The sequence below is a fragment of the Planococcus citri genome, chromosome 4 (genome assembly GCF_950023065.1).
Source record: "Planococcus citri chromosome 4, ihPlaCitr1.1, whole genome shotgun sequence".
Taxonomy (NCBI): domain Eukaryota; kingdom Metazoa; phylum Arthropoda; class Insecta; order Hemiptera; family Pseudococcidae; genus Planococcus; species Planococcus citri.
This window is the reverse complement of record NC_088680.1, coordinates 32,439,694-32,458,482: the sequence shown is the minus strand read 5'-3', so window position 1 is coordinate 32,458,482 and position 18,789 is coordinate 32,439,694. Positions and strand designations below refer to the sequence as shown.

General features: G+C 37.0%; 1 protein-coding gene across 3 annotated transcripts in view; it reads left to right on the top strand.

The window, feature by feature from the left end:
• Positions 1-18,789, top strand: part of aPKC (protein kinase C iota type) — a 146,673-nt gene that overhangs the window by 14,849 nt on the left and 113,035 nt on the right. Inside the window, exons 1-2 of one of the 3 annotated variants that reach the window (XR_010558114.1) lie at positions 2,122-2,623; positions 17,867-18,765. The exons of 1 other annotated variant lie outside the window; for it this stretch is intronic. Coding sequence is in view for 1 of the 2 variants with exons in the window: in XM_065359786.1 (XP_065215858.1) it covers positions 18,027-18,765 (739 nt within the window). In the remaining variant the exon portion in view is untranslated. Of the gene's footprint in view, positions 1-2,121; positions 2,624-17,866; positions 18,766-18,789 lie in introns of those variants that run through there. One more of the 3 variants, XM_065359786.1, reaches the window with a different exon arrangement.

Genomic DNA, 18,789 nt, shown 5'->3' with positions numbered 1-18,789 from the left:
AAGGAAAAGATCGAGACGCGAAGGCGCTAGCTCCGCAGAAGCATTTCATGTAATTTTCTTCACTGAGGTGCGAGAGTTTTTTAATCTGTACCATGGTAGGATGTTTACGTTTCAATGTTTAATTTTGGAACCTGCAAGAAAAGTGAGTTTTTGAAGGCTCAAATTTCACAAAAAGCAAAACAAGCTCACTTTCGTCATGATTGAAAAAAAATGAATTTTTTTGATCAATTTGGGCCCAAAAAATTCATTTTTTTCAATCGTGTCGAAAGTGACTTTGGAGCGCAAGCCTGATGGTTTGGTAGATGAAGTATTTTTTTCAAAATTTAAACCCTTGAAAAATACTCGGTATTTTTGCTGTCGGATGCTTAAACTGGATCTTGAAACATCCTAGAACGTCGTTTTTCAAGTAGGGTCATGTAATTTTCATCAACTTTTTCATGAAATACGTCACAGAAAAAGGCCAAAATACGCAAGACGACTGAATAAATTCAAACTTTTTTTGATGTTTGGAATTGAAAATTGAATTTTTTCGAATTTTGATTTTTTTTGTGATGAGTTCATTTCGTCGAATGAAAGTATTTTTTTAAAGCTTTTTCAACGGATACGTAAAAATAGGGGTCAAATGGGTCAACTTTACCAATCAAAATTTTTTTTTCATGTTTTAAATAAAAAAATCGCATTTATTTTTTTTCGCGAATTTTCAATTTTTTTAACATTAACTTTACGAAATGATTCTATCCCCATTTTTGAATATGTTGTTCAGCAAGAAAAGTTGTCCATAATATTTTTTCAGAATTTTTGACGTTTTGAAATTTTTCGAACTGGGATGATATTTCAAGTTCACTAAAAACTTTGATACCCCCTAGCAGCCTTTGAAAAAGTGCTAGAAGGCTGCGATTTGGGCCATTGGCTATTCCTTCAAAAGGTCTTTCCACAGGAAAAATTTCAAAACAATCGCTGACCCCCCCCCCCCCCTTTACCACTTCTTGGTCGAATTGATGTAAAATGACTCAGTAATTACAGTTCATTTTTTCTCATCCATTCGAGTACGCAATTTTTGGTCCAAATAATATAAAATTCGAGAAATGCATTCGTTACCTTATACGAATAATCTGGTTTAGCATTTCAGCGGTCATTGAGAGTGCTTATAGAACACACCTCGTTGACCACATAGAAGAAAACAATCATCTGCGGGAAAGTGGGCGACGCGACGTCGTTTTTTTATGAATGGAAAACTCGAACGACTCTTCTATAGGTGAACCGAAGTGAGAAGCTTTTGCCAGTTTGGGTATTTAAGAGAAAAGTGCGTACGAACCGCAGAGACGAAAAGCATGGGGAAAGAGTGCGAGGCTCGGAAGTGGATGTGGGTCAGAAAATGTAGAGATACATTCTTTTGAACGGGGTGTGTGCGTTGAAAGGTGCGGACCGCGGACGAGTGCAGGCGTTAGTGGCGTCCCATCATCCCCTCGAGGTCCTCTGTCGAAGAATGTGTGTGTGTCGGGGACTCGGGGGTATCCATGGGCTGGGTTAGGACCACACCCGTCGCGAATTTCGGGGTTAATGCGTGCGTATACATACATACGTACGTATATCTCTCGGCGTGTAAAAGAGTAATGGAGAAGGAGACAGAGACAGATACGAAGTTGAGTTGCATGCTGAAAGGAGGCAGAGTGGCGGAGACGTTGGTGGTGTATTTACGACGATGCTGGAAAACGTTAAATATATACGTATACGTAAACGTAGATTGGTGGAGGGGGCTGGGGGGCTGTATAGAGTACGTTACAAACATGCGAATTTGGGCGCAGGCTGGCACGCACACACGTACACAACATCGCTGCCTATAAAATGAGAGACAGAGAGAAAGAAGAGTACAAAACTCAGCTGGTGGTGCGGTGTCCTCGGGATCAGCCAGCGAAACCGAGCGAGATAGAAGGAGCGACCGAGGTATCGTGGAACGTGAAAAAGGTCAGAGCGAACGGGCCCGCCGCCGCTCCCAAAACTGAGCGGAGTTTGCGCCGTTGTCGGGGCTAATTTTCACCGCACCCCTATTCTTCGTATCTCTTTCTCGTGCGGTGGCAAGTTTATACCTTGGAAGCTCGCTTTGGCCACCGCCATCCGTCGCGTACTCCTGGAACGTTGAGCTAGAAAAAGACGCCGCGCAGAGAGTCTTGTGTTGGGAAATTTTATCGTCGCGGGCGTTTGTAACGCGATAAGAGACGACTGTGCGTAATCAGTAGTTGTGAAATGCGAGGTGCTCGTATCGAGTTCACGTGAACGCAGCAAAAACAGCGTTGTTTTATTGCCGTCGTCGTCGTCTTCTTTAGTTATTATTTCGTTGGCTGGAAAAAAAATTGCAAAAGAAGAAAAATAGCTAGGTTGTCGATTCTATCTGCGTTTTGCGTTGGTGTGCTGTTTTAATTACCAGTGTTTCGCTTCGATTCTGCTAACTTGTCTTTTTTCAATCGTATATTAAATGTAAAAACGTGCTGTGCAGTGTTGGTGTGTGCGTATGAATTCGCGATATAAATCGTCGCCGGATATGATGGCGGTATAGTGCTAGGTTCGCGGTTTTGATTATTTTTTTGCCAACATTTTGTATCGATAGACGAGCTCTCAATAAGAGGTAAATTTCGATTACGTTGCCATTATAATGTATAAGTTCTACCTTTTTCACGTGCCACGAAATCACCGAGTCTTGGTAACGAATGCGCATTCCTGATAGTCGTATGGAATGATAATCCCTTTACTGTGTAATCAATTTGTCACCGATGCCTATATACGAGTACCTGTGACTGGACTTTTTATTGGCTTCAACCTATGGTTTCATTTTCGATGTATGCAATAAACTATGAACTGCTGGGGAATCGAGAAGGTCGAAATTTTATTAGATTTGCAATTGCACATTGCCAACACTTTCGTATACTCGTGTTCTTAGAACAGGTACCGAATGCATGAATGATCGAGGGGGGGGGGTTTAAAGAAAAGTTCAATCTGATGAACGAATTAGAGAAATTGGTACTCCATACTCGTATGAAGACTCAAAGCAGAGATGTTTTCATATTTGCTTCGACTAGTGAGTGTATCAATATGATTGTATTGATATACTACGTGAAAAATGAGGTACTTAGTTTATGATGTCGTCCCCGTCATCGTTGATTTTTTTGGGGGGGCTGAGGTAATTTATTCTTTTCAATTTGAGGCAATCGAGCTCATTGAAGCGACCGGATGGGCGGCATAGATACGCCAGCCAACGTGTTTGGTTGGTTTTAGATGTGTACTGTGTGCGTATACTATTCTCTTCTTCTCTCGTTAGGTTTGGCTCTCTTTCAATCGATATGATGCCCAAAGAGATTGTGTACCCGGTTGAAGAAGGGATGAGGATGGGGGTGTAATGAGAATAGTACGATTTTCGTTGTTGGATTGTATTTCTTTTTTTTTTTCAATCCGATCTCTGGTTGTCCAAATTGAACCTGGATTACAATTTGGGCGTTGTGGAGATTTATCTCGAGTTTCATTTTATGTGGTGAAATTTGTTCTCGAGTCGGGTAGAAACGTGAGGTTTAAATACCACGTAGTAGTAGTTCATTTATATGTATGTATAATCAATTGTATTGATATCTTTCACGTATTTTCGCAAATTCGTTGACGATTTTCTCGCAGTGATTTATTCGCTTTGAATGTCTTTTGCGATTAATTAAACGAGGGAACTTGAAAGAATTTCTCAAAATATGGTGTGCAGTAGGGGAACCCTGAAAAATTAATGGAATTTCGCCTTTCAACATACAGGAATTTTTGAGTCCAAAATCAGGCTCTCTTTATTGATAATTATCGTTAATTTTTAGAGGGAGGGGGAGAAAGAAGGTCTAAAATTTTTGATGAATGAAATGAAACACAAATACTGAGTTAGAATCACCTTTATTATTATACTCGTAAATTGGAGAATTTTCACTCGAATAAAATTCGAAGATGTTTGTTATGCATACCTAGTAATAGGTACACACGAGTGGTAGCAAGTTTTCTTCTTGTTTAACCCGAGTCAGTTTTCCTTGCCTGTGCTGCCGGTAAAATTGTTCAATAAATTTCAAAGAATGTATGTACATATTTATTTAAAATACTGTTCCTTTTCAAAACCAAGGAATTTTCATTTTTTTAAAAAATGAATGAAACGACTGAATAAGCGCTTCACCTCTTAAAATTGAAAAATTCGTCAACAATTTTCCTTTCTAAACATTTTTTAAATTTATGCCTTATGGTCAAAATAATTCAATTCGATGAATTTTAAAATTTAAAAAAAAAATGAAAAATGTTTTTACAATAAACATAGTTGGCCAACAATTTTCCTATTGAAATTTTCAAAAAAAAATTCAATTTAGAGTTGGTCAAAATTCGAGTGCCGAAATTCTATGCTGGCTAAAGATGTAGGTACATATCATTCAAACACACAGTGCAAACATATTATGTATAATCACTTTTTTTTGATGACTTTAAATAAATCTACTCTGCAAAAAAAGTCTTAATACGTAACATCATGACAAATGGGTATGCGATATTACCCATCCAACATTTATTGAAAAATGGTGAAATTTTATATGACAACTTACTTATCACAGAATTATTGTCGCAGGTGGTTTTTTGGGATAATATGATGTCTGCTTGTGTTTAGTACGTGAGAGGAAATTTACTTTTGTAGTCCTGTCAGCAAAAAAATAAAATAAAAACAGAAAACAACGAAATAATATGTGCAATTTTCTTACCAAGCAACGATGCCAGTGGTTGTTAACCCACCAGCATCCATAGCTGGAGCATCTCAGGGGAATCATGGGGGTAAGCCGCCGTATCAGACGTCTCATGAGCACCAATCCAACTATGGTTTATCAAAACATGTTTGCTTTTTCTGCGATACACATTGTAATGGGCATTCCCCCTCACAAGCGAATTCGAAGCAGTGAAAAGATCCAGCGGACTTACTTGTTGTATGCCAACCAGATCATCGGATGTGGTCGCCACTATATAGAAATAGATATTTCCGATCACCTCGTAGAGTGGAAGCACATTTATTCACACGAAGTATTTTATAATAGATACACACTCTGGTGTGTACCATACGTCACGCGTTGTCAGTCTAATAATTCGCGCCCTCCTAGCAGTTGCCTGAAATAAAAACCAAAAAAAAAAATTACAAAATAATCAACAAAAAAGAAAATTTTCAATAAACTACCTCAACCGCTCCCCTTTTTCTACAAATACTAAATCAAAACTTCTCGCCCTTGGAAACCGTCCTGTGGAGTTTTCATGGACTGGAATTCCCTCCGGCACTGGAGGAAGAACTGGGGCTGGGGCCGAGTTGTGATCGAGAGCATTAGATGGGCCATCCGTCACCTCTTTTGCCTCATCTTCGGAAGAAATGTCCACTACAGGATACACCCCACCTGACGCATTCATGGCAGTACTTCTGGTTACTCGTTGGGTCGCCTCCTCGTATGACGATGGAGGACCCCTCGAACATGACGCCAGCTCTTCGTATTGTGGGGATGGTCCAATGGCTTTCGAGGCCAAAGACAATATTGCCTCGGCCGCAGGCACTTCTTCAGAAAATTTGGTAGTTGAACGTTTTACTCTTGAGGCAGGTTAACTGTTAAGTGGTTCGAAATTGTGCCCACCTTGAAGAAGAGGAACATCGGACACCCTGGAAAGCCTCAGTTGCTAGAAAATGGTCTCTCGTTTGCAGAAAAATCAATATCCTGTTGAAAAAACAAAAAACACTTTCTCTGGCCGCGATATTTCAAAAAAATCTATCCATAATGACACGTCAAATTCGCGATATGCAAAGTAACAAGTAAATCGGCAGCGCCAAAATAAAAGAACCAGTGGCCAAATTAGTCGAAAGCTGTTCACGAGCTACGCGCGTAGATTGTACAGAATAATAATTTACCTGCAACCATTCTTCGACGATAGGTTCTACAGAAAGAAAAGAGGCAGTTTTACGGTCGTTCTGTTGTTTGAAAATAATGTACAACTAACTAAACATATTATGTACTTACCAAATGCCAATTAAAATTATAAAAAAACAATAACGTATTGTGCATTAATTTCGCTATTTCAAGGTGCATTTCCGATAATCACAACGCGGTTTGAAGCACGATTTTTTGGAAAATGGTGAAAATTTATATGACAGCTTACCCAAACGAATAATTATTGATTTGAAATTATGTGGTGCCTGCTTGCTTTCACTGCTTTTCTTCATAATACATCTTGCTGTCTCATTCGCTACAAGCAATACGTATTTATTAGGATCTATAACTATCAATCCTCAAATCAAAGTCTGCCATAAGTTGGCCAGCAATGATGGAACTTATGAGAGTGAAATTATTTTTGTAGTCAGGTTGAATTATAGGCTGATTCTTGTCTGATAGCAATTCTACTACTTTTATCAGATTAATGACAAGTATCTGGGTGCGCACTGTAACAAAATTGCATTCCATATTTTGAATTTGGAAAAAAAAATGCATGCGTCAAAACCACTGATTTAATTTAGTGAAGTTTTCAGAACTCATGGGTTTTGTTTATGGTGACCAAATTGGGCCAGTCTGATGTCTTTTGGAGTGGGATCCTGGCCCAAAGGATGGGCCATTTGAAAAAACAAAAAACAATCATAAAACACAAAATAAAAAAATTCGATGCAATATGTCTGCTTGTCTGCAGGAATAAAGAACCACATTACACAAATAGGGAAAGTCTTATACACAAGAATACTTACGCTAGGTGAAATATTTTGAGCAGTAAGAACTTCTCCAATATCGCCACCAGTCTCCTCTACTTGGATATGAAGGACGCTCAATACGTCGCCAAATCTAAAAACAAAAAATAAATGATTCGTCTCTTTCATAAAATGAAATGTGAAGAAAAAATTACGAATTTTGCCACAGAAGTTACTAATTTACTTCGTTTTTTGCAAAAAAAAAAATATATTTACTTACTTTAGAAATATGTGATTTACATATCACTCATACGAGATGTTTAAAAAAAAAAAACTGAAATTTTTTTCTCAAAAAAAAACAAATTATTAAACAAAAACCATTCAGTTTAAATATGGACACATCAAATATCCCCCCCCCCATTCAATTTAAAATTCAAACATCTATTTGATTGACGTATTCAAAACAAATTGGAATATCTATCTGACACATTTATTTATCAACCAATTTTTTTTTCATGAAAATTCAACTATTTTTCGAAGAAAATTGATATTCCGTTTTGAGAAAAGATAATTAGAACAAGACTGCTCCTTTTTCTCTACTTTTTTGTAAAATTCTAGCAGCAGAATGATTTCTTGTCATTTATGTGGTGTCATACTGGATGGTAATAATAATCCACTTCCATCTTCCATTTTGACTATAGTCTGTTCACCGAAAGAAGGGACCGAGCTGAACAAAAAAGTTTCTGTTTGCGGCCAAATATTTGCGCTGCGGTTGAGGCCATCATTGAGAATTCGAGGTACGCTTAGAATAAACAGCAAGAGAGTATTCAAATCTTCAATACTGAATTTCATTTCCACGTTAATTTTCCTATTTAATTTCAACTAAATACCTCTATTCAATATTTCATTTCATTCCAGATCAGAATTTGTACTTCATTCTACATACTTTTTCGATTTACGTAACATGATAATGTGTTTTGTACTTTAAAGTAAGCGTACCCTCAGTTTTCAGTGAAAATTGCAACGCGAATATTTGGCTGCAAATACAAAACTTTGCGTTTAGACTCGGTCCCTTCTTTTGGTGAACAGACTATACTTTTTTGTAGAAGTCTCGCTGTCTGTTTCTTGAAATTATGTGATGTCTGCTGGCTTTTAGTACATTTGTCTAATATTTCAACTTGGTTTTGAATGTTTCCATTATACATTTTTGTGAGAAAAACACTAGGTAGTAAACCAAGCTAACTCGATCAAATTCTAGCCAAATTTGTGAAGAAAAAGTGCATTATGAAACGTTTATTAAGAAAACATGAAGAATGAATTGTTAGGTCAGTGAAAATTAATGCATATCATTCAATCACAAACTGCAAACATGCCTACTTTTTGTTGACTTTGAATAATGTACTCTGCAAAAAAAGTGTAGGTAATAATGACTTGGTAAATGGGTGTGTGATATTACCCATCCAACATAGTGAAATTTATAAATTATTACTTATACCAAAAAGAGTTATGCTTTATAGACAATTTTTGTTTGAATTCACTTCAAAAATGCGGAAGATCTCTTCTTTCTTATGTTTTTCTTTAACTATTGATTGTTATGGTAGTCTGTAATCTCAATGATCCGGAGATCAGTGAATCTATTAGTTCTTCTAAATTTTCTATTTGGGCGTTTGAAACAGGATTTTTTCCTGTAGAATTAGAGGAATATTTTTTTCTGAATTGCCTGTTAAGTTCACTTGAAAAGTGCGGCAATTTTTTTAAATCGTCTCCGCTTATGGCTAAGTCATAAAAGTCGATTAATAGACTCTTCGGTAGTATGTGTTGCCTACTGGCACCTACTGATTTACCGTCTATCATTATTAGGGGTTTAATGGTGAATACAGTGGCTTTGCATCTTTCATTCCTTTGATCCCACTGATTTAATTTAGTCAAGTTTTCAGAACTCACTGTTTCTGTTTGAAAGACCAAAAAGGGCCAGTCTGATGTCTTTTGGAGTGGGATCCTGGTTCGAAGGAATGGAAGTGTTGGGCGAAATTTTCCTCAATTTGGTACAACATAATAATTACAATTAAATCTTCTCTGTTTCGGATACTTCGATCAAAACTTGACTTACTTAAATACTTACTCTCTAAATTTGAAACAGTCAAATTTCACTGATTAGCAGTCACGACATTTTGCCTTTCTGAAAGCAGTGGTTTTTTACTACAAAACAGTAGAAAATCTACTGAATTGGTCAGTCAAAATGATTTTTTACTGATCAATTCAGTACATTTTCACTGTTTTGCAGTAAAAAACCACCGCTTTTAAAAAGGCAAAATGTCGTGACTGCTAAGCAGTGAAATTTGACTGCTTCAAATTTAGAGAGTACTTACATACAACAATATTGAACACCACATGCACAACCAAAAACTCAAAATTCATAGAATTAGCCGCAGCGAAGAGGAAAAATTATAAACAATAAACAGTTATGACCTATGAAGTCTTCAAAACTTTACAAAGTGGTGAGACGGAAATTGTTTTTCTAGTCTGGTTGAATTTATGGACTGATTATTGTCTGATAGCGATTTCACTATTTTTATCAGATTGGTGATGACGATGAGTTTCTTGAGTGCGCACATTCATGCCCCAAAACTGCTGATTTAAAAAAAAGTAAAGTTTTCAGAACTCACTGGTTTATTCATAGAGGTCAAAAAGGGTCGGTCTGATAATCAAAAAACGAAAAAAAACTTACGATAGATTTGCAAATACTGCACGAAGATCAATTTCTCTCGGAATTTTGAGTTTGAATATAGATAATTACAGTACAGGCATGCTTCTGCATCATTGCCATCCTTCAAAACTACTAGGACTGATTTGCTGATCACCCTCGAAGTCAACCACTTACAAAATAATGAGTAAGGCAAAGTCGCCTAATATTGTACTCTTTTTTTTTAATTGAAAAATGGAACACTTGAAATTGGAAAAACCCAAATCTAAACAAGTGGATGTGTACTGTGATCCCTTGGCTAGGTCTCACCTAAATTTCTGTAACAAAATTTGAATTAGGGGGAGCCTGTGAATTTTTATTTTGAAAACTCAACATCTAAATTTTCATAAAGTGGTGCTTGATATTAATTTTCCACCACTAAAAATGAAGGAAAAGTCTAGTACAAAACGTTCATTAAGAAAACGTGAGAAACGAATTGTTACATTAGCAAAAAATTAATACGTACATATAATTCAAATGTGTATGTGATATTACCCATACAACATTTTTTAAAAAATGGTGAAATTTATATGATTACTTACCTAAAAGAGCTTTACGATTGTCCGTCTTCTCGCAGGAAATTGGGAAGTTCTTTCATCCGTTTTTCTTAAACTAGTTTTTTTTTGTAGAATTCTTGCAGATGATTTCATGCAATTATACGGTGTCTGCTGGATGGTTATAATTTACTTCCGTCTTCCATTTTGACTACTTTTTTGTAGAAGTTTAAGAGGCCGTTTCTGAAAATTATATGGTGTCTGCTAGCTTTTAAAACATTTACGTCTTTCATTTCGATGAATTCTAGTGTTGGATATGTCAAAGATTTCACTGCATTCCTTGAACCCACGTTGGCACAATAACATACATATAAATGCTGTCCAAACTTTTCTCAAAAATACATTTTGAATTCTCATTCGCTACATGCAATACATATTTATTATGATCTATAACTATCAATCCTCAAATCAAAGTCTGGCATAAGTTGGTCAGCAATGATGGAACTTATGAGAGTGAAATTATTTTTGTAGTCAGGTTGAATTATGAGCTGATTCTTGACTGATAGCGATTCTACTACTTTTATCAGATTAATGACGAGTATCTGAGTGCGCACTGCAACAAAATTGCGTTCCATATTTTGAATTTTAAAATTAAATGTCATGCGTCAATACCACTGATTTAATTTAGTAAAGTTTTCAGAACACATAGGTTTCGTTTGTGGAGACCAAAAAGAGCCAGTCTGATGTCTTTTGGAGTGGGATCCTGGTCCGAAGGATGGACCCTTTAAAAAAACAAAAAACGGTCATGAAAACACAAAATAAAAAAAATGTTATGCAAGATTCCTGCAAGAATAATGAACCACATTACATAAATGAAAGTCTTACACACGTAAGAATACTTACGCCAAGTGAAATATTTCGAGGAGTAGGAACTTCTCCAATATCGCCATCCGCCTCCTCTACTCAAATATGAAGGACGCCCAATATTCGCGAAATCTGAAAAAAAATTGAGTACTCTCTTTTGATAAAATGAAATGTGAAGTAAAAAATTACCAATTTTCCTCATTTTTTGCAACAAAAAAAAATGTATGCTTCTGGAATACGTATGTGATTCATCACTCATCCAATAATACTTGTTAAAGTACCAGCATGACATATGTAGAACTGCATGGTACTTTAGGGCCATCGACCCTTTAAACATTGCCCCAGGAGCTTCATGAACTTTGAACGGAGCGTCATTTTCTGAATAGTACACAATCGGCTGTCCGCCCTTCGTTCGGACTACAACTTTCAATGATTCGCGCCTAAAAGTGGGCCTTTTTTTGATTGGTCTGTCATCTTGATTGCCCAGTTCGACATTTTCTGAAATAATAAAACACAATAATATCAAGATCAAAATCCCAAGCTATCATTTACAATTTCAAAATCACTTTTTTTCCCCTATAAAAAATGGTGAAAACTTATATGATAACGCCATAATCAGCTTTTTTTCCTTTAAAAAGTGGTGAAAATTTATATGACAACTTACCTAAACGAAATAATTGATTTAAAAATTATATGATGTCTTGACGCATTTACTATAGTCCATTTTCGGATTTTTCTCAAGCGTACATCTTGAAGTCTCATTCGCTACATGCAATATGTATTTATTGGGATCTATAACTATCAATCCTCATACCAAAGTCTGCCATAAGTTGGTCAGCAATGATGGAACTTATGAGAGTGAAATTATTTTTGTAGTCAGGTTGAATTATGGGCTGATTCTTGTCTGATAGCGATTCTACTACTTTTATTAGATTAATGACAAGTATCTGAGTGCGCACTGTAACAAAATTGCATTCCATATTTTGAATTTGGAAAAAAAAATGCTTGCGTCAAAGCCACTGATTTAATTTAGTGAAGTTTTCAGAACTCACGGGTTTTGTTTATGGATACCAAATTGGGCCAGTCTGATGTCTTTTGGAGTAGGATCCTGGTCCGAAAGATGGGCCCTTAAAAAAACAAAAAACAGTCATGAAAACACAAAATGAAAAAATTATATGCAAGATGCCTGCACGAATAAAGAATCACATTACACAAATAAAAGTCTTATACATGTAAGAATACTTACGCTAGGTGAAATATTTCGAGGAGTAGGAACTTCTCCAATATTGCCACCCGCCTCCTCTACTTGGATATGAAGGACGATCAATACGTCACCAAATCTAAAAAAAAAATTGATTTGTCTCTTTTCATAAAATGAAATATGAAGAAAAAAATTACAAAATTTGCCACAGAAGTTACTAATTTATATCGTTTTTTGCAAAAAAATAATTTCACCGATTTTAAACTACCGAAATGATTAACACAAATGCTATTTTTTCTCAATGAAACAATTTATTTAATCAACTTGACATAAAAAAAAAGAATCAGCAACTTGGTCGGTTATGGTCGATGTTGTGTGTCCTACAATTAATTGAACGCGACTAACAATTATCTTTTATGCATGTTATATTGCTGCCTGTATCAATGACGGCATCAATGTTTCTACCATTAATTTTCAATTTTGCTTTAACCAAAAGATTAGCTGTGCCTTCAGCATTTTATTTATATACGATTAAGCTCAGTGTTATTTTCCAGGTTAGAAGATCTTTCTAATTTCTTTTTGATCTTTTTGAGCAGTCTTAACATGAAATATGCCCTTTCTTACTAGTTTTTTGAATTTTGATTACTTGGGCCACCTCTATTATATCCTCTGAATCCTCTAGGTCCTCTGGTATATCTATTTCCGGAAAAACTGCCTCTCATGCACCCATTTGTCTCGAAATTTGTCCTAGGGGAGTTTGTGTAGTTTTGATTATTCCTATATCCATTATAATTTTTATTTTGGTATCCACCGTTGAAGTTTCTGTTGTCATAGTAACATTGCCAATGCCAGTTATAGTATCCAGGTCTGGAATTTCCAAAATTTTGACCTGGTACATAATTAGTTCGTGGAGCAAAGTTTTGCCTTCTTTGCGGATAAGAAGGATAGTAGTTAGCATTTGCATTTGGGTTGGTTGTCTAGTATATATTTGTTTTGCTTTCTTTTGCTTCAAGTTGTTCCATCTTTTCAGTTAGTTTTTTGACCTTGATCTTCAGGTCAATATCTTGCCTCTCTTCTTTCATAAGGTTTTTTGTTTCATATTTCAAAATTGATTCTTTTAAGTTTTTCAATCTAATCAATCTGAAATATGGATAGCCATTTGATTAGAGTTGACAAAAGTCCTTGTAGATCATTTGGATGGTTTGATTCGTCTCCATACACGAAATAAATCATAGGCGTGTAAGTGCATTTATGTACTACCCACAGTACTATAAACTAGAGTTAAAATACATACGGTGGCTGAGTTTGGAAAATATTGCATTCTAGGGGGCTACGCCCCCTGAGCCGCCTCGCGACTCCAAGCCCCGGCTCGCGACCTCGCTTCGCTCGGGCTGCTCGCATGACCCTTGCTGCACTCGGGCTTTACCCCTTCCTTTCACTCGACAGCTCGCGCCCTCGCTTCGCTCGGGCTGCTCCCCGGGTCCATCACTTCAAAAAAAATTGAAAAAAATACTTTGGTTTGAGGGTAACATGTTCCCAAACAAATTACTTTTTTGGTCAATAAATTTCAAGATTTCCTACATTTTTTCATATTTTGAAAATCTTTAAATTTCTTAGGTATGCTTTTTTCTATGTATTTCACAATTTCCCACCATATCCCATCTCAGAATTATTCACTTATCACAACAGGTACCCTTTAATGATTCTTTTTGCGTGATAACAGAAAATCTATTTCAACATGAATAAAACTTTGAAAATTGTTTTTTGAAGTTCTTGAAAGGCAGACAAAATATTGTAAAATCTGATGTATCTAATATCTCTATTCTCTATCTATCCTTTCTGGGTTTCCCAACTCACCCCCTCCTTCCCTCCCACCCAAATGCAAATTCGAATTTACTGGCGCATACAATGTACATAAGTACATATTATGTAGGATTGTAGGCCTATGTGATTTCATACTATTGACGCATGTGTCTGGTGTTGTGGAGTGTTTTAAAAAGGCAAATGCTTTCAATGTAGTAGGGTGAAGAGGAAGAGGTGAGTTTCTGTATTGTTGTGAGATACCACTGTCAGGTATTTTATTGCGGAAAACGCCAAAAGACTCGCCAACCAACCCGGTTTCAGTGCATGATGACGTGTTATACATCCCTAAACGTTCCAAAACGTCGCTTCACTGGATTTGTCTGTATAAGTTCTCAACTTTCAACTCGCTCTAGAAGCTTTCCTAATTAACTTTTCAAAGTTTTTAGATTTTTCCTGATAACCTGTTATCCACATCTTTCCACACCCCAAGTTTGAGCTTTCTAGCTATCATAGTTTCTGAAATAATTTCCCAAACCGGTGATTCGTCGTCGGGGAGGAAGAATTGTAAGCCTCCTTTGCTGGTTTTGATAACAGTACTTGGTTTCAAGTTGTAGTTATCGTCGAACTAAAATAAAAAAGTATTATTAATTAGAAAAACAGATTACTTGACAATTGAACAAATTTTAACTTACTGCCGGTAAATAGTACATGTCGTTGACGGGCGGTACAGTTATAATGTATTCGAGGGGCGTTCGTAACATTTCGGCAGTGATGATGATATTCTCAATGTGAATGGATATTCTGTTTATGGTGCAAGTAAAGAACATATGTTACTATTTTTTTCTTGCCCCTGGAAACACCACACATCGAGAAAAACGATAATTTCACATTAGGGTGGGTGACAATTATGGTATATTTAGCTGAGTTTATGATTACTAAGTTTCTACAAGAAAATTTGGCATTTTTAACCCTGCGTAGACCACCGGTGCCAAAAACGGCTCTAACTGTATTACGATTAACATTGTAGTGTGGTCTACGCAAGGTTAAATTCAAAACTGCTCTAAAGTCTATTAGAACAATATCTGTAGAGCAGTGTTTTACGCTAAGTCAAATATTTCGAGGAGTAGGAACTTCTCCAATGAAACGGCTATTGTTAAAAGGTAACCGTTCCACCAAAAGTGGTTCTGAGATAATCGAAAAAAACTATCTCATTCTTCACAGCATCAACCAAATTTGATGAAATTTTAACCATAGATAGATTTCAACACTCTTCAACCACTACCTTTATCAAATTTTCCCTGAACCCCCCTCAAAAAGCACCAGCCCCCCTCGAAAAGCACCAGCCCCCCTCAAAAATCGGGAATGGTGCCCTTTTAACACTCAACGAAAAAAAAAATGTGTTTTTTTCATCAGAAAAATTGAAATAAACATCCATTGTTATATTCAATCCGAAAGTTCATGACATGTTACTGAAAGGAAATTTCATCCTCAACAATTTTGTTCATAACCGTTTTTATTGTAGAATGTACCGTTTGCCCAGGAAATCAACTTTATTGTCAAAAGATGAGAAAATCAACTTTTTTGCAAATATGAGTTTTGAATTCACATTTTTTGACATTAAAGTTGATTTTCTGGGCGAACGGTACATTCTACAATAAAAATGGTTATGAACGAAATTGTAGAGAATGAAATTTCCTTCCAGTAAAATGTCACAAATCTTTGGAATGAATACCTTTTAACACTAACTGCATATTTCGATCGCCCATAAACCATAGAAAAAATTGTGGATTGAGTACTTTCTATAGTTCCCCAGATGTGTCTACCCTTCAAGAATATGACCTAGTGCATAACTCATATACCTCAAAAAAGTGGAATGAGTCCCTTTTAACAATGGGGGATTCCAATATCGCCACCCGCCTCCGGTACTCAGATATAAAGGGCGCCCAATATTCGCCAAATCTGAAAAAAAAATTGAGTACTCTCGTATCAGTATGTGATTTATCACTCATCCAATAATACTTGTTTAAGTACCAGCATGACATAGAACTGCATGGTACTTAGGGCCATCGACCCTTTTAAACATTGCCCCAGGAGCTTCATGAACTTTGAACGGAGCGTCATTTTCTGAATAGTACACAATTGGTTGTCCGCCCCGCCCTTCTTTGGGACTACATCTTTCAACGATTCGCAGCTACAAGTGGGCCTTTTTTTGATTGGTCTGGCTTCTTGAATGCCCAGTTCGACATTTTCTGAAATAATAAAACTCAATAATATTATCAAGATCAAAATCCCAAGCTATCATTTACAATTCCAAAATCACCTTTTTTCCCCCTCTAAAAAATGGTGAAAATTTATATGACAACTTACCTAAACGAAATAATTGATTTGAAAATTATAATGTGATGCCTGGATCCATTTTCGGATATATTTATCTCTGCATTCCTTGAACCCACGTTGGTTAAATGACGTGTAAGTTCTCTCCAAATTTTTCTCAAGAATACATCTTGGAAGTCTCATTCGCTACATGCAATACGTATTTATTAGGATCTATAATTATCAATCCTCATACCAAAGTCTGTCATAAGTTGGCCAGCAATGAAGGAACTTGAACTTATGAGAGTGAAATTATTTTTGTAGTCTGGTTGAATTATGGGCTGATTCTTGTCTGATTACGATTCTACTACTTTTATCAGATCGGTGATGAACTGATGAGTATCTTGAGTGCGCACTGCAACAAAATTGCATTCCATATTTTTCATACGTCAAAATCACTGATTTAATATAGTAAAGTTTTCAGAACTCACATGTTTTGTCTATGGAGACCAAAAAGGGCCAGTCTGTTGTCTTTTAAAGTAGGATCCAGACCCAGAGGAATGGATGTGTTGGGCGAAGTTTTTCCCAATTGGGTACAACATAATTACAATTTGATCTTCTCTGTTTCGGGTATTTCGATCAAAACTTGACTTACTTACCTACCTAGTACCTACATTCAACAATATTTACGTTTCTATTTGTTAGATATGTGCAATTTTAATTAGAGACATAACTATAATCAATGAATGATCGAGGCTTGACTTGTGTATTATACCTAATGTACTGCTGCTCACATGACTTCTATCATCAGGTACATATAATCTCAAAAACTTGATACTTACTTGTTATTGTGTAGTACTGTAAACAATTAAACATCGGTATGTAGTTTCATTTTGAATTGAGCGGGTGTAATAAATTTTGTTATAAATACGTTCAGTTGATTCGTAGATTCCAATCTTATTCGTTGTGTGATAATTATGTTTATTGGCAGATCGTCCAACTACAGAACGCTCATTACACTGGGTTTAAAGTTGATGGAGTGTTGAAGTCTTCAAAATTTTGTAACGTAGTGAGAGGGACATTTTTTCTGTAGTCAGGTTGAATTATGGACTGATTCTTTTAGGAGCGTGTAAAGACCGACGGGAGGGTGTCTAGTTTTCACCGATAAATTACTGTTTTGATGGTGAGTGAAACTTTTTCCAACAGGAATAACTATCCAGCACTGATCCTTTACCTTTGCTTTATCTTTGTGCTTCACGGATCCTGTGATCATTTTCCAATATTATCTCCTGGGCACTGATCCTTTATCTTCGTGGTTCAGGTTCACAGATCCAGCAATTTCCTTGAATGACTGCAAAGAACAGAAAAGTATGTGGATAAAAAATACTCCGAAATTCTCCCAAAGATCATTCATGATGGTCCAGAGTAGTGGATATTAATTAAATAAATTTAATTCAATATAATGAAATTATTCATTAATAAATTGATTTAAATTCATGTTAAATAAGATTTTAAAAAAAGAAGATAATCTTATTAGTAATCTAAATTACCAGACCCTGGTGTGAGGGTGTGCTGGTAAATCAGTTTTGACAATTCAGCAGAGATAATCATTGTTGAAAAAAATAAAATAACATGCATTTTTCAACTGACGACCCGTGTTGCGAATTCGTTACCAAAACCGATGGATTGTGGCTCGATAATGTTCAAACCTAGGGATATATTAGCTCTAAATTTGTATTTTTGCTCTCAAGGTATTCGCAGCATGTCGAATCGAAGTCGAGCTTAAGAGTCAAAGCAACCACCACAGTTTCCTTCCAGCTTGTAACTGCTACAAGAAAAATACGAGACTGGCTTCAGTACCAGGCCAGTTACCCCTTCGCGGGGTATAATCACTGCGGAGCTAAATGAAAGATGGCGTGGGGCTACTGGAGCGCGGCCACGGTCTCAGACCGAGCCAGATCGCCTCGTCGGAACACCTCTACCTCGTTCGCCAACGTATCGCATTTCGCCTCATCTCTTCCCTCAACGTCGATCATTCCGCCTCCACCGGCCGCTCCTTCCGTCTACCATCGTCCTCAACACGTTTACGGCCACCTTGGCGTATCTCAACATCAAACTCCTCTACCGCCTCCGCCTCCACCAGCTCAACATCATCAGTCCGGTTGCTGCAATAATCACAACAGTTCGAATGTCGGCAGCGGTAGCGATGACGATTACCCTCCACCTGTCAGTACCTTATCGCGTCGTCCATCTTTCGCCGATATCGAATTCACCGGCCCTGTACCAGCTGGAAGACCTTTGACCCTGCTGCTGGAGGCAGCCAACAATAGCCGACCTCCCAGCGCCATGAACACGTACCCTAGATCGTATCATCATCACCATCACCATCATCATGCCGGACATGGAGGTCATGGCGCCGGTAGCATGACCGCTGCCACTTCTACCAACACACTGTATCGTGGTAGTATCAGAAGAGGCGATGTTAGAGAGGTCAGAGACTGCTTCATTCATCAGCCCATCGTTCATCATCCGCACTGCTATGTGCATAAGAGTTACGCGGCCGCGGCTGCTGCTGCTGCGGCGGCTGCTGGAGGAGGTGGTGTTTCCGACGACGACGATGATGACGAACCGGATCCGGCTTACGCTACAGGTAAGCGATAGTGTGCTGTAGTGT